Source organism: Tachypleus tridentatus, chromosome 1 (genome assembly GCF_004210375.1).
Source record: "Tachypleus tridentatus isolate NWPU-2018 chromosome 1, ASM421037v1, whole genome shotgun sequence".
NCBI lineage: Eukaryota > Metazoa > Arthropoda > Merostomata > Xiphosura > Limulidae > Tachypleus > Tachypleus tridentatus.
In genome coordinates this window covers 44746603-44763735 of record NC_134825.1, presented here as the reverse complement: position 1 = coordinate 44763735, position 17133 = coordinate 44746603, and the positions used below count along the sequence as shown (strand labels likewise).

The following is a 17133-nucleotide window of genomic DNA, read 5'->3' as shown; positions in this document are numbered from 1 at the left end:
GATCATTTTTGGGTAGGGTATGTAAAAGTACTTTTCAACACAAAATATTCAAACATTTAAATCATAAAAATATGGATATCTTTGTAGGAAACTGTACTGGAAAACAAAGAAATATGAAGGATTATGAGTCAAGTGCCTTAACCATCTGGCCATGCCAGACCTCACCCAGAACTTAATTCATGTTCTGTTAGTGGAATTTTACATGATTTATAGTCCATATTGGCCAGGTCCCAACCAGATAGCTGAGGTTCCACTACTCAGAGTTGGAATTGTAGGTCCACGGTTCCTACATCCTATGTTAGTGGCTAGGTCAGTCGGACTACTATATGATATATATATATATATATATATATACTTGTGAGAGGATCCCAACCATACAGTAATCCATTCTGAGCCACCAGAATTACGACAAGAAGGTAAGTAACACCAAAGTAGACAAACATTCTCCTGAACATGAAGAAGTCAGAAAGACATCACTCTAAGCTCAGAATGACAAGATCATGTATGCCACACTCAATTTGATGAAACAGAACTCATCTGATCTATAATTATGAAAATACATCTTCAGTCCAAAACCAAGTGGACATGGTAAATTCCTCTTTTCTTTAAAATTATGGGGTGGATGTGGAACAAACTGTGCTCAATCAAGAACTTGGAATAGGACCACTCTGTGTTTGTAATTATGAAAAAACAATGGACCCTTTTCCATGGACAATGTACTCAACCAATATTGATAAAAAAGAAGGGCCACACACTACCCAACCAGATAGCTGAGTGTTAAATCTGAAATGGTGTTCCAAATAGATTCTCTTGTGAGACGGTGCCTCTCCTACCAACACCCAAGAAAAATATTCAGGATCCCTGGTAGGAGGGTACCCAACTTTGCCTTCTTCTCCAAGAGTTGAGGAATTCACTTGCACAATTTAATGAAATAACCTATGTTCACCATCCCAGTGACTAGAAACCAAATGTGATAAAGACTCCTTATCTCTACTTGTAGAATCAGGGGGAACATTTGCATAGGAAAGGCCTGAGGAACAGTGCTCTGAAAATGATGTACTGGGATGCATCCTGAGAAAATGAAGGTTCCCAAAGAATAAAATATCATTGTTTAGCAACTCTAAAAGCATTAGTGTGAGCAGCATAATATTTCAAGGCCCTCACTGAACATAACAGTCAACTGAGATCTGATCAGTGATGGGAGTGAGAAACAGTGATCAGATGAATCTGTGAAATAATTTACCCTTTTCTCTACTTATCAGTGTCTTATGGAAGAGGAACTAGTCTGAGTAAGTAGGTAGAATGATAAAGCTTCTTGTGCACAATCAGTGCCAAACACTCCAACCAGCAACATCTGTAGGTCAGCAGCAAAAAAAATGAAATCCTCAGTGAAAGGTGAGACACGGTATATAAGGCTAAGATCTTAAATGGATGTTGAAAAAGGGCAGGTAATGCTACCACCTTAATATATTAGTTAGGTAATTAAAATGGTCATCCATGATGAAGGACTCAAAATGATGTGAAGGACCTAAAGAGTACTGGAGACTCAAAGAATTTTCATCTTTAGTAACAAAAAGTAGTTGATAAAGCCAACTTATACAAGGCAAAACTCTTGTCAATGAGCCAGGTCAAAATGTGAGTTATGGTTGGTACTTCTGATCGAAGCTGGTTCAGCCTTCTCTTAATATACCATTGCTGATACTTATCCCATTTCTGTTGATAAATATCCAATGAGGGTCTATGCAGAGTATAAGACACGTACTTAGCAACCTTAGAAATTAAGCCTCGACACCATCTCATTCCTGACACAAGACATCCATGAAGAAATTGATTATTTGATGAAGTGGCAGCAGAGTAACACATATCTCAGTATAATTATGATCTAACAACCCCTCAAAATCAAAGAGAATGATCTTGAATAAAGAAACTGAGTAGTCCAGTGAGCCACTGTACATGATCCATTGGTCACATGAAGGCCAATGAAATATCCCTTACATGCTTGTCCTTAAGTAATAAAAGAAACAAGTAATGCTCACAATCCCAAATGAGAAAGAACAATCCCTGCAATTAAATAAGGATATGTAAGTAAGAGTAGGACTTCCTGCTCCATAGTTTGGAGGCAGATAGAAATTGGCTGAGCCTAGCTGAGATACATAATGAAAAATATACCCAGACTGATGATATGTTGTGTAAAAGGTGGGTAGGATGTTCTGCCAGTTGACAAGATGGTACTAGTAGTAACCAGACATCCATGGGATGGTGTGTGCACAGGCTTAAGGAAAGAATGTTATGAAAAAAACATACAATATAACAGAACCCTTATGGTGGTAATGCTATTCTGAAGATCAGCACCTGGCCATTGTGCACAAAACATGGATAGCAGGTGAATGCAGATAGGAGTCAGCAACCTCAAATTTGGACATTCACAATTGTAGTAAAAAAATGTTAACTCAGAGTGAGGAATAACCCAACTGCCAGACTGACTTAACTCTGATAGTCTTAGAATGAAGTTCTAAAACTGAGTATTTGTGGAGAGCAGAAACACCACAGGTTGGGTGGATAATGGTGACAAAGATGTAAACTGAATAACAAATTCTGATTCAAGAACCTGTAGCACCAATGGATCTAAAGTTAAGGTTTATAACACACCTAGACATTCTTGAATCAAAGCTCCCCAGATCTTAAGGGCATATAACAGTCACTAACATTGATGGCAGTATTCTGACCAAGCAAAGGAACCTGGAATATGAACAGAATCTATTTTGGATACCAATGGACCTAAAGGCTAATGTTGGGAGTCAAGATCCTCGAGATTAGATTGCATTATGACCCCCTATAGCAGATGATGAAAGACAAGACACCAAAGATAACATAGATGTATGTAGAAGCTGACAAATGAACCAGCATGCATGCTAACAATGGTCTTAACTTGTCATCAATAGACATGAGGATCCTGTGAGTCTTTCAACAAAGTTTAGAGGGATAATAAATAACTCAGCATTGTATATATGGTCAAACAAATCTTAGTAAGTTATGATCTCTTCAGATTAATGCAGACCCCATTCTAGAACTCCATATTTCAAGGAGCAGATGTATTCTTTGAGAGTCATAATATGCTTCCACCTGGTAGTAGTAGGCTAAATCACATGGTTCTAACAACCATGTCAGACAAGACATAGCTGTTCCTTCATGTAACTGAGCAATAAACCTCCCTATATGAACCACAATATCAGTGGATGGAGGAAGAACTAAATATTAACTCCCAAACCTTTCAGCTATCAAGGAAGATGCTGGCTCAAAAAGCAACTGGGGAAAAACTCAAAGCATAACACTTTCAATATATCAACTGAAAAAAGGAGCCTGATCTCAAAGTGGCCTTCTGAGAAACCAACAGAATAAAGGAAGGTAGAGGAAAAAGTGAATCAAGATTCTCTCCAGAATATCCAGGATCACCCTGAGAATCCCCTAGAAGAACACCACAGAAACCAAATGTCTCTATCTCATGATGAATTAAGTCATTGCACTAACAGTTTCAGCTGAGAGTGACCTCCATCCCCCTAACTGTTGAACAACACTGGATATCAAAGGTGGAATAGAAGAGACTTGATTTGCTTCCATGCCAGAAATAATACTCTGGGAATTCATGCCATATATCGGCTGGCCAAACAAACATGTTTTTTAAATGAAAATTAATCAAGTAACATGAAAAACACTCAAATTATCTCCAATGACCATTGTACAGAGAAACCCTTCAGTGAATGCTTTACCAAGAAAAACTGATAATATTATTTGAATGAAGTGCTTATATACAGTACCAAGATAGAGATTTCATTGAACAGATGGAGAGTGTTACATGACAGATATTACAATGGGCAATTAAGTGGGAAATAAAAGACTAGAAGTGAGTAAGAAAAATTAAGACTAATGCTTAAATGGATAAAGTAAGGTAACTTGAGCAGTCAAGTAACAGCAGTAGTGTGAGACAAGGAAAGTAAATTTTAGAAGAAAGTTGCATTTATAACTTTCCAAGTGAGCATGTGAAATTTTATGGTGAAATCTCTTTAAAGCATTTTGTAACAGCCAATTAAGTATTATTAGAAATAGTGCATGGTGATAACTAAAAAGTCTTTAAACATTAAAAGCTGTAAAATATCCATAACACTGTTAACAGTGTTGGAAATATCATAAATGCTTTAACAAACAGATAGATGTATTGCTGCTTATAGCTTTTAGTTTGGAGTTGACATGAGAAATTCCTATAACCTTCCTCTGATGAAAGTATCAAGGGAGTATGCATATGTGTCATCCATTACACATATGTATGGAAAAACAGGTTATTGGATAATAGGCCTGTATATGAAAGATTTTATCATCTGTATGCAATGAAGAAAAAACATAAATAATGTTTATGTCTGTCTGCTAGAAAGATGTAGAAAGCAGCAGTATTTATTTACTGTTATCTTCATGAAACTTTCAGGTGTCTTGAATTGATTACTTTCATTTTGCATCGGTAGCTTTATATTTGCATATCCCTACATTGCAACATGGTTGTATGAATGTAGTGAATAGTGAATAAATTATAGTCTATCAATCAAATTACCAAAACTGTTTCTAAATCTGCTACTGTGTATGTATATGTGTTATACAGTGTGTATGTTAAACATTCATAAAATCTCAAGTAAAAATGCAAAAGTTAATAAAAGCATCTATCTACATCTGTGAGAGTACACTCTGATGTAAGAAAATACTCAAAGTATAACTGCAAGATACTGAAGGAAATTGTGTTTATTAATGTAACCATCTTGTCCATTTAATACAGTTATTAAACTTTTACACAGAATATAAAATTGGATGGTTACATACAGACAAAGTTAAAGAAGTAATATTTTATTTCTGGGAAAGTATGAAAGTTTAGGAGCATTATGAAACACCAAAACAAAATCTCGAGTAGTCTGTAACAAAAGTTGTAGAACATCATCTGATTTAGTGTTATGGCTTTCTCCTTCTCACCGCACGTGTATAAGTGAAAAATTAAAATTAATGAACATGACTTGGAATGTTGGTCACTATAATGCTCTTAAGAGTTAAAAGAAAATGCAGTAGCTTGTGAACTTCTCAAGTCACATAAAACTACAGGTAATACTATGTTTCAAATATAATCAGTTCTATAAGGTTTCTGCTGTAGCAGTGTTATTGAAGACAACCACCTATAGTCTATAATTTTATTTTATTCTAGTCAGTGAGAATGTCTTAAGGAAGGCAATTTATCATAATAAGTTCTCAAGCACCCAACATGTAGAGAGAAAAATATCTTGATCACAGTACTCGGGAATACTTATGCAATACATGAACAACAGAGGAACATGAAAGAATGGTATTCCCATTGTTAAAATAAATAATTTCATCCTCTTTTCTTAACACAATGATGCACATGGGAGAACATTTCAAGGGTAAAGATTCATTGGCTGACTTAACCTGAATTAAGGAACACATGTACAGCTACAGTCACATTGATTCTCTGTACAATAATTACCTCCCTTCACTACTGTTATAATTCAAATATTCACATTTGTATGTGGAAGAGTTTTCTATTTAGTAGTATAGTCCACCTCGACTGCTACAGAAGAAAAAATTCTATTTTAGATAGTATGTCTTACATCTTTACATTCAGCTATATATTGAGGATTTTAAGAAAATGCAGACTTCACCAGTCACCACCCTATATTGAAATCTGAACTCTTGATGGGTTAACCAGTGCTGACATGATTGCTTTCATCTTTTTTTTCAAACTTAGCACTGAACAATGGTCAAATCAATTGTTCTTGCTCTGACTGTCAAACAGTTGGGCTTTCTTTTTTCTCTCCCTCTCTTTCTATAACATAATAAACTTCAATGTTAAACTTGCTCTCATGAAAGACATTTTGGAGCAAAACGTAGATAAGACCCCACTAACTTTTACATTTATTGATGTAAATACTCCTCCAGCTCTCAGGCTAATGAATGTAAGATGTTCTATCCCAATGAAACATTAGCAAGCATATGAGTAGAGAGGTTTCACACAAAATGACATATAAGCATGTCAAACCTGCTGCAGCAGAAAGAAGCATATATTGAGCTGTAAATTAACAATTTTAAGAAAATGTTTGTGTGTAGTTATGCTGAAGACCTCTCACAAAATAAATGAAAATCTGACTACTTTTGCCTCTTTGATATAAAATCAAGATGCAGTTAAAACTGCCCATTTCTCTTCTTTGTACTTTTGCTAACTTTTACTATCACAAAAGGCATTTTGGACTAAGGTGGAGTAGAAATATTTAGTGAGAGTCTTAATCACTATTTAGTTTTTGATAGACCTAAATGGCTCTCTCTCTTTTTCCCAGTTTCTGGATAATTTCAAACTGAAAAAATGAGAAGTTGAAACTGTCTAAAAAGCAGTTTGATTCTCAACTTGCTAAAGTGATTGGAGTAATGGTAGTTGTTAGAGAGCTGTAAATTGTTTACCTCTAGTTACTAGAAATTTCATCCAACAAACTGGAAAAAGCAGCATCAACCTTAAGATTATACGAAGGAATGAAAAACCTGATGGTACATTGAGTGTTCATTAAAGGGGTACACAGAAATAAAAAGAAAAGACATAACTTAAATGCAGTCTGGGCTCACTTCTTATTGGACTGTAGTCTGAACAAGCTGAAGAACTGTAGTGATTTATAATATACATCAAACTCAATAACAAAAACATACATACATTGATACTGTGTATATGTTTTAGAAGTGTACTGAGAGGCCATCATTGAGACTAATACATACTACTTGCCAAGTAACAAGAAACAAAGTCAAAAGTTATAAATCTGGTAATGCTGACCTAGCTGTAGCTTTACTAAATCTAAATTTCAGTCTTTGATTATGCTGAGATTACTCAGTCATATGTAACTTACAAAAAAGACCATGAACATGTAATGACTTTAACCTAGGGTCCTGTTTTAATGTTATTAGAACTTTGTATTGGGTCTTATCTCTTTCTTTCCACCTGCAATAAATCACTACAACTATCCTTACATATAGTGTGTCCACAAACATCTTATTAATATGAATAACAGGTAACTGAATGTTTAGTTAATCCTTGGATTACTCTAATCCAGCTGTATGCCAAACTTACATTGAATATAGCTAACATAGTTAGAATATTATTATACATGTTCTTCACTTACTTTTACTCAAAAGTTTGTTTTAACAACTAGTACATTAAGTTGTCTTTAAAGATCAATAAACAATGTATCCTTTTATCCTAATCAAATTTCAAATTGCATTTAAAACAAGTTCAAAATGGTACTCTTACAGTATGAAACACTGGAAAAATTTGGTACTTAGAAATTAAGTTCATAATGTTGAAACAAAATATTCTTTCATACATCTGATTACCTCAATCACATCTTTACATCTTTGCATAAAAGCATCCATTTCTGCAAATATTCCTGTTTTATCTAAAACCCAGCCAAATGAAGAAAGACTGTGATGCATTTTGGCTGCCTGTAAGAAGAGAAAAATATTACCTTATAAAACTTGACAGGAAACAAATTTTTAATGTTTTCCAAACAAAGTGTAAAAACTAAAACTGTTTAAAGGAAAAATATAAATTGCTTTCAAATTACATATCCAGTGCAATTCTGTTGTAAGAAAACAGTTTTATCCAAATTAATTCCAAATTGCACAAACAGAATACCATACCAGATGACTGTAAAAAAAACTAAACTCTCCTACATTATATCTATTGATTTTATGCAGTTAAAAGGAACAATGATAATAAGCACTAATATTCACATTATTATTAGCTGTATAGTATGTCAGCACATAATGCATTTTATAACCCTTTTTTTTCTTTCAGATGGTATTATTCAAAAGTTGTCAGTCATTTTAATATGTGTAGATTTCATATATCATGTGGTCAAGAAACTAGTTAAACTACTTTGGTTCTAGCAGCATTTGTTCTTTGTTATTCTCTTTAGGTAACTCCTGGTCTGCCAATGGATGGTATCAGTTGTAATGTCTCCTTTAAGTTTATTGAGAATAACTAATCACCTGGGTAACACTACTCACTCTGAAAAAAACCTGATGCTATCTTTCAAGCATGTAATTCAAAGCTGAAATAAGTCTGACAGATGACCTCAGCCACATCAGTCAGACAGAAGCTATCTCCAAACCAATAAAACAAACAAAGATTGTTAAACAAGCACGTACTCACACTATGTTACTTTTAATAATAAAGATTATTCATTTGTGTTCTACATTTTGTTCGGTCTCTATATTTCACTCTCACAAACTCAGTTACAAAAGGAACTCAGAACTACTCTGTGATAAATACTTTGATGAATCTCCTGCTACTCAAGGGACCATTTTTCTAACAGAATCAGTTTCTCCTAAAAATAACAGAGAAAATGTTGATATTGTAATTACAGGACATATTATTATGGTGTTTTCTGCTAACATCTGTATTGCATTTTACTCCTACTCTTGTAGTATTAAACTTATTATACCTTTTTATTATGGAAATGACATTTTCCATAGCTCTAAGGACTTATTACCATAAGGAAGTGTCAGTCAATGAAAATATACAATTGTACAAGAGAGCTGTAATATCTATGAAAAGTACTTTGCTAGATACAGTATTTTCATCAATACTACAACGGTAAAGATAGATTGGTCCACTCCTGAATGAAGTCATTCACCACCAAAGTCAAAGAATGTAAAAATGGAAACTAAAAAAAAAAGCAGTAGTTTGGTAGTGAAATTGCTAGTAAATGCCTGCAGAAAAGAAGTACCAAACAGGGAGCATAACCACTCATACACTTGAGGAGCAAGAGACCACTCTGTATGAAGAATCTTATTTCAAAAAGATAATAAATCTGCTATAAGGTTCAGAGCATTGAGAATGTGATAAGCAAGAAGACAAATTTGCTGAGACTGAGCCAAGAAAATGAGATATAGCATTCAAAAAAAAAGTGAATTAGAACATGTGCCTCCTTGTCAACTGAAGTATGAGCCAATAGTCAAATTATCAGAATGGATCATGAGCAAATGGTCTTGTACTAAAGGTAAGAAATGATCAAAGGCATGACAAAGTGCAAGAAATTTCAAAAGGTTGATGTGGAGGGACATTTCAACCCCTGTCCAATGATCAGAGATCTCCTGAGAACCTAGATACGCTTAACTTTCTGTAAGAGAAGTAGAGTGTGACTTCACTACAAAGCTACCTTCAGAAGTCACATGCATCCAAGAGTGACATAGGTGACAAAAATAGTGACAAAATATGAATACAATTGATTGAACTGCTGCTGTTAAATTCTTGATCAAACAGCTGAGATCAAAAACAACCATAATCATCTAGAAAAATCATGTGAATGAAAAATCATTGACCAAAAATATGTAGTATTTCTTGCTTTATGAGGTATTGGGTGGTTTGTAAGGTATAATTTATGCATTATAATGGAAAAATACAACTCAATTCATGTGTAACTAAGATAGTCAGATGATTGAAGAATTAGGGACTGCAAGAAATATCATTACTTACTTTCTGAACTACATTTTATTATTACCACTTGATCACGAAATATTTGTCATTTATTATTATTGTATATTTATTGTAAAAAATATTTAGCACTGTTAGCTTATAATTTGTACTTAGGACTAATTTAATTCTCCTAAACTGGCTGAAACTTGCGAGATGTTATTGGGTTTATGACTTAAAATATTGTTAAAAGCAAGGGCATCCAACTGATAAAACAACGTATTCTAGTTTTTATAAGTAGGAAGATGAGAAAAGTATATTTAGTTATACTGATGGCCAGGCTGATTTTTAGGTACGTGCTAAGAACTTTGTTTAACTCTGATCAGAAGTTATTATTTATTATTTGGTCAAAAAACCTATTGTTTAAGTGAAATAAATATTCTATGGATATCTTTTCACAATAAAATACATTCATAGGCTATTAGATGATAGCTACTTGATTAACACAAATTAAGATGGTTGGTGCCATAGATGTAAAGTCTTGTGCATCAAAAGTTTGCACAATTGAAGAAGAATGCTTGGAGTTTAAAAAATTAATTGAAAGGGTTTTGTAACTCTTGTTTTTTAAGCTATTGAACAATATTCTTGGAAGGGAAATGTCAGTGAACATTTTAAAATAATTGCTTACCTGATCTGGATAAATGGTGAAAGCTCTTGAAATAATACCACAGAGTCCTCACTAAATCTTTTCCCATATAAAGAGTGTATGACTTCTTCACATGCAGTGAGGATTGTTGTTCGTTGGATTTTGCACAAAGCTATTTAAGGGCTATCTGCACTATCTGTTCCTAATTCTGAAGTAATAGATTAAAGTGAAGGTAACTAGTTAACAAGACCCTCTGCTAACTTGTGGGCTACTCTGATCAAAAACTGGGCTTAAATTTACTCTTATAATGCACCAACAACACTAAAGTGCCAAACATAATTATTTTTTTTGGCAGAAACTAGACACAAACCATGTAACCTTAGATCCACAATCTGGCACAGTAGTTAGTACTGGGTTGTGTTTAACTTTGCAGTGAGGGAGAGTTGTTTCATTTTAGTGTATAGTTATATTTGAAAAAGTAATATCACAAATATTTATACTGACTTACAATAATTCTGTCAGAAAAGTCTTAGTTTAACTGAATTCTTTCAATGATATTCTATTTTGTTATGCCCAGAAAGAAAACAATGAGTTGAGTTTGATGGCTACTAAATGGAAACATATTATCATGCCATGGCTATGGAGATGTAGCTTGCACGATGTAATCTGAGCAGTTTATACTAAGTAATTTGCACTAGAGCCACAAGCAACCTATTAGTGTATGTGACAATGTGTAATGATGTTATATGTATATGGCAGTATACATGCACAAATAAATATATGTCTGTGGTCTTACTGTCTGTATGAACATCACATAAGTCATTATTGAATGTTGTTTAATACAAAGTGGGTCAATTACACAAAAAACATAATTATTTAGTAACATATTAATAGAAACAAAGGATGTGATATAAATGTTAAAATCTTGTGATATGAGCTTATTAACGGTTACTGACCTGTATGTTATTATTTGAAGCTACAATGCACCCATTATTATTATTAATTCCACTACGAGAATATTTCAGTTTCAACACTGAAATGTGTGGCAGGAGGTGAATTTTCATTGAAGGATACAAGTAACAGAAAACCTCACAGCATATCCAAGAGAAAATACAGCTTTACTTATTGTTTTTCATTGGATTTAACTGAAATATTCATGACAGGATGAATTATTTATAGTAAATGAATTTCACAAACACTAACTTGGATATCATAACAGATGGAAACTTGGTGAACCCACTGTATCACTTGGTCATGATGGAATATTCTTAATAAAATATTTTATATGCACACAGACTTCTAACTGTTTTATTAATGTTGCTTCAATAAAAAGTGCAGTTTAAATAACAAGATAGTACTGGCAGAAATGATTCTAGAGTGAAGGGTAAGCTGCATTGGTCACTATCACAGGAATGACAACAAAAATTTAACACAGCTGTAGGTATTGGTCAAGAGGAAACCCAATGAAAAGTGGGAATTAAGAAGTTCACACATATTAAGGATACATCTCCTATGGGTATAAAAAACACTAGAAGCCCATAGAATTGTCTCTTAATCAATGTATAGTTCTATTACTTTATCTACAAAGTACTCTTATAGAAGAGTATGGTTAGAACTGGGTAGTTACAATATTATTTACAAGCTACATTTCTTAATGACCTTCTAAAAGAGTACACCAAGATTAAAAACAAACAACTCTATTCACATTGTGTCTACAATTTATGGATTTTGGAAGAAAAAAAAACAAAAAAAATTACATTTACACAAACGTTGGAAACCACATTTTATGAAAGATATATAATGATTGAATACAAACAAATCTCTTTGCAGTGTGTCTATACATTATGTATTCTAAAAGAGAAGTAAGAAATAAATATTATGTAGATAATATGATAACATCTTACTAATTATGAGAGCACATAATAATTAATAACAAACATTTCCCAGTACATTGTATCTATACTTTATATCTTTGCATGAGAAGTAAAATACTTTACTTTTTACTCTATGTTCAGATGTTATCTGTTCTGAAAATGTAAAGAAATATTACATTTATGTAAAAATATTATGGTAAAGAAAAGGTAACTTCACACTGTTGCTATTATTTACATAATCCAAAGGAATAATGATAATAAATAAAATATTTTTTCCCAAATGTTTTGTAAATTTGATTGATTTAGTTTGAAAAAAACATAATGCAATACAATATCCTTTATGTTGTTCACCAACTTAAGAGTATTTTGAGAAAAAAGTATTAATTTGAAAGAAGTAATTTCTTTTATCTTTAAGTTTTTTACTTCAAAAGACTCAAACTGAAAAACAAGTTATGTATTAAGTTTTGTCCCTAGTCTTCTGATATTCATACAAATGTTGAAAAGCAAGAATTTCATTAATAATATTTCTTTACATTATGTATAACAAGAAAAGTAAAATGCAAAACATTATATTAATTTTAAAACTTACAAAGAGTAAAATAAATAATAATAATATTACTAAAATAAATTCAATTTTATTGTTTATATCTTTTGTGTATTTTAAAAATATATAATTAAAAACATAAGCAGTGCTCTTTGTTTCCGTATTATCAACTACAAAATAGTAATGTTCTAAGCAACATTAGGTGCTTTGTTTCCAGTCTTAGGTTGGTACAAAAGTGAAATTAAAAAAGAATTGTAAAATATTTTAAAACCAATCATAGTAACATGTCAATGCAAAAAATAATAATGTTTTTATACAGTTTCCAAAATTTCATAATTAGTAAACAATCAATGTTTATAAACAAAAATATGTAATCATGATATTTTATCAGGTTTTTATTGTTAGTAACAAACAAGTTCTTTTAGTTTAATATGAGTGTGGTATTTCTGTAAACTACAACAATACTAATAATAATTTTAATCACTTCATCTTTGCTGGACATCCTTCTTATGACATAATAAAACAAAAAAATTAGTACTAAATACCATGCTTTATCAGCTAAAATATTTTATACTTTAAGCAAATTGTTTCACCTACTATTTTTAATCTTCATGGAAAATGAAAAGTTAATGATGAATTCAAACAAAATAACTACATGCTACCTTAGATCAAAACCTCTATTTAAGTGTTTTGTTTTTCAATTTAATCAAATGTTTCACATTACTGCTTTTTCTTTTCAATTAAATTAACCTGAAAGTTTCTGTCCTTATACATTAGTAAATTATGAAAAACAGACAAAATGACTCAAAGCCCTAAATGAAAAAACATATGCACACGAATATATATCAATACATTTAAGTGGTTAAAGTATTTAGAGGTGAAGAGTTTGTGGACAATTTTACTTTCTTCTGTATCATTTTGTTTTACATTTTAGCACCATATTTTCTCAAACTATTTTTCCTCTCTCTTCTGCTTTCAGCAGTATTGATGTCATTAACTAAAACTGGTTCAGAATATGAAAATAATCTTACTTGTTGGTAAGTATCCTTCCATGTGTTGCAACAGTCAATGCACTGTTCAACAGTTTTATTTGTTGAATGGGCATATCCTTTAAAAAGTTTGTCTAACTGAATTTCCTTTGAGAATTTTTTGATTAATTCTTGACTAACCTAAAATTTAAATCAACATTATATGTAACAGTAAATATATTATCTGAGCTAAATATATTTTTGAATTTGTGAAAAAACACACAACAGTTATTTTTTATTAAAGAAAAATAAAAAAATGAGGACAAATGTTATTCTACATGCAGAACTGATAGACAAAAATTTTCAAGCTGAACTATGATATCAAAATTGACATACTACACATTATTTCAGTTGTGTAGGATCATATATCTGTAATAATAAAATTTTCTCTTCTTTACTTTAAATACTTTTATTTGTGGCTTTGAAATATTTTCACTTCCAAGGGCCAATGTCTGGTTTTTAAGTTAGCTAGAGCAATTTTTTTTTAAATGTTGTACAAATGTGAAAAAAAACATAGCATTGTTTATCTCATCCCAAATAACATATTAATTATCCTCACAACATCTTTATTCAAGTTGTTTTTACAGAAGTGTTTTAATTTTAAAAACTTTGAAATTAGTTATAAAACAAAAGCATCCAGAGCTACATTATAAGAAGAAAAGTTTAAATTTTCAAGTGTTTAGTTGTGATGTTATGTGAATGAGACCACTTAAAACAAAATTGAAAACAGAATATAAAAATGTTTTTGATATTCTTATAACTTAAGCAAGTATGTTGTAGATTTACACCTGCCCAAAAATATATTTCCTACAATACTGTGCAAAAATGTTAGAATAAGAGAATATTTTATCACTCTTTATATTTTTATGGGTACCACTATATGCCAGAAGAAATCAATTTAATAGTGCTATACAAATAAACCTAGACAAAAACAGCTTTTAGCATTATGTATGTTAGGTTTTGTTGTCATGCCACAGCCCAAAAACTGTATAGAATTATCAGTAGATCAGAAAGTTTGCGCAAAATATTTACGTGATGCTGGTTGGTCTATTAAACAAATTGATGCAGACTTGAAATGTTCCTTAAACACTGTCAGGTACACAATAGATTGTGAGGCCGAGACAAGTAAATGTGAAAATAGGAAAGGAAAGGAAACAAAACCAAAACTCAATAATAATAATGTGAAGAATCTTTGTTTATGCAACCTTCAGTATCAAGTTGACTCAACAAGAATGGAATATTTGGTCAAGTAGCAGTTAAAAAAAACCTTTTTCTTCAATCTCCAAGTATTGTCAAGAGACTGAAATTTGCTAAAGGGTACAAAAACTGGTCTATTGAAGATTGGAAAAAAGTGTTATGGACGGATGAGTCCAAGTTTGAAATATTTAACTTGAAACATAAATTGTACATCCAGCAGAAGAAAGGTGAAATACACTTACCTCAATGCATAACACCTGCCATGAAGCATGTGGGAGGCCTTATGATGATTTGGAATTGTTTATCTGCTAAGATGACAGAAGATATTCATGAAATAGATGGAATAATGTACCAGCTTAAATACTCTCAGATACTGATCCATCATGGTATACCTAATGGTGTGCATATTATTGGTAAAGATTTCTACTACCAAGAAGATAATGAACCCAAACATTCATTCAACCCATGCAGAAATTACTTAGCTACGAAAGAAGCTGCTAGAGTTGTTCAACTAATGCAATGATCCCCCATAGGCCCCATTCTCAACCTAACTGAACAGATCTGAGATTTGACAAATCAAAAACTTAAACCAAAAGTTATTTTCAAAAACATATATGGGAGTGTATTAGATATATTTAAAGTAAAATATCAAAGGTCACTTTGATTAAATATGTTGAAACAATACTTGAAGGATTGTCTGGAAAATAAAATATTAACTGTTTGTCAAATTCAAGCACTTCCACTGAGTTTCTGTTGTACTAAATATGAAGATTAATAAAATGTTTATGTTTCACCTGTGATTTACCTTCCATTGTTCCTCGAAAGTAGTCTAAAATATAATTTTTGACTTTGTCCTGACACTTTTGCACAGTACTGGATGTCATTATCATTAAAAATAAACTTTATAATAAGATCAGTAAAGGAAGTATCAATTTTTTACCTCTTTCTATTTAAATTTAAAATAGGCCTCAAATTTATTGTTTATTGAGCTCAATAAAATTGTGTTATAACTATAAATGTCCCTTATTATTTATATGTAAAATTGAGCTAAGATATTAAAAGATTTTTTTTCAAAAACCAACCTAACATATATGACATATGTCACTGTGATGGATATTTTAACACAAAACACCAAAAGTACTTTAGAAGCACAAATTAAGATATAAATTTACTGCTTATTATATGTAAAACAAGTAATTTTAAAGATATATAGGTCTGATGAAATAATAAAAAAACCACATGCATAATCAGTGAACTTTTATCGTCACCATAACAAATAATATATTAGGTAGATGTTTATAACTAAGTAGTATTATCAATATCATAGCAAGAACACAAATAGCACTCACTTTACGAAATAGACCTGTGATTTGACTCTGACTATTATAAAAAGGAGAATTGACCCAAATAATTCTTATCAAACTCAGAAGATAGGGTAGTCTGACTGGTATATCACTGAGAGGTGAAGAAGCTAATTTTTCACATGGCTCTTTCAGAATCGACAAGAATTTCAAGTTGCTCTCTGCTTGTGAGAAACTGTTCTGCAACATGAAATATATAAACTCAATACTAATTTCTATTTAATGAGTAGTACTATGTATATACATGTTAAAAGTTAAAAATATATTCAATTAAGTTTTGCTGTACCATATTAAATTCATTAAAGCAGGCTAATTCAGTTCAGAAAGTTAGTTTAAACAAATTGTCATGTAAGATGAAAATGAATCTAAGAGCTGTTTTAAGTTGCAAAAAATAGCACGAGTTATTTCATTAAAATAATATCTTGCTTTAAATCTCTAGAGAGGATTTCACTTGAGCATTATTAATACTTCTATGGTATAACACTTAAGCTTGAGAAATTTATTATCTGGCAAACATGATCTCACTAGAAATTTATCTTTCATTTTATAAAAATACTAAAATATACTTATATAACAAAACTAATTTCCTATCTATCCATAACACTTTTCAACAGATTGGAATACATATCATATACATGTGTGCAACTATGCGTTGTTACTTAGCTTCATATACTTAATACCACATGTTCACATACAATAATTTATTAAAAGATATAAGGTTATGCTAACACTATAAATTAATCCTACAAAATGTATAAATAAATGTATAAATGTTAAATAAACATTAATCAATATTATGTGCAGAATATACAATGAATTAAAGCATAATCATCACAAGTTATACAAGTAACTTCAAACAAAGCTGCATGTGTGTCTTCTAGTTAAAGCTTCACACATACCATACCATGGGAATACTTCAGTATTTTCATACAGTTCAATACTCTTGATATTTTGACATAAATGTTTCCAACTACAATTTTG

The 17133-nt window shown here is 31.5% G+C and overlaps 1 protein-coding gene across 1 annotated transcript in view; it reads right to left on the bottom strand.

Moving 5' to 3' along the window:
• Positions 1-17133, bottom strand: part of LOC143232396 (dynein axonemal heavy chain 2-like) — a 228744-nt gene that overhangs the window by 191970 nt on the left and 19641 nt on the right. Inside the window, 3 exon segments of the mRNA XM_076467790.1 lie at positions 7420-7527; positions 13598-13735; positions 16141-16332. Coding sequence (XP_076323905.1) covers positions 7420-7527; positions 13598-13735; positions 16141-16332 — 438 coding nt within the window.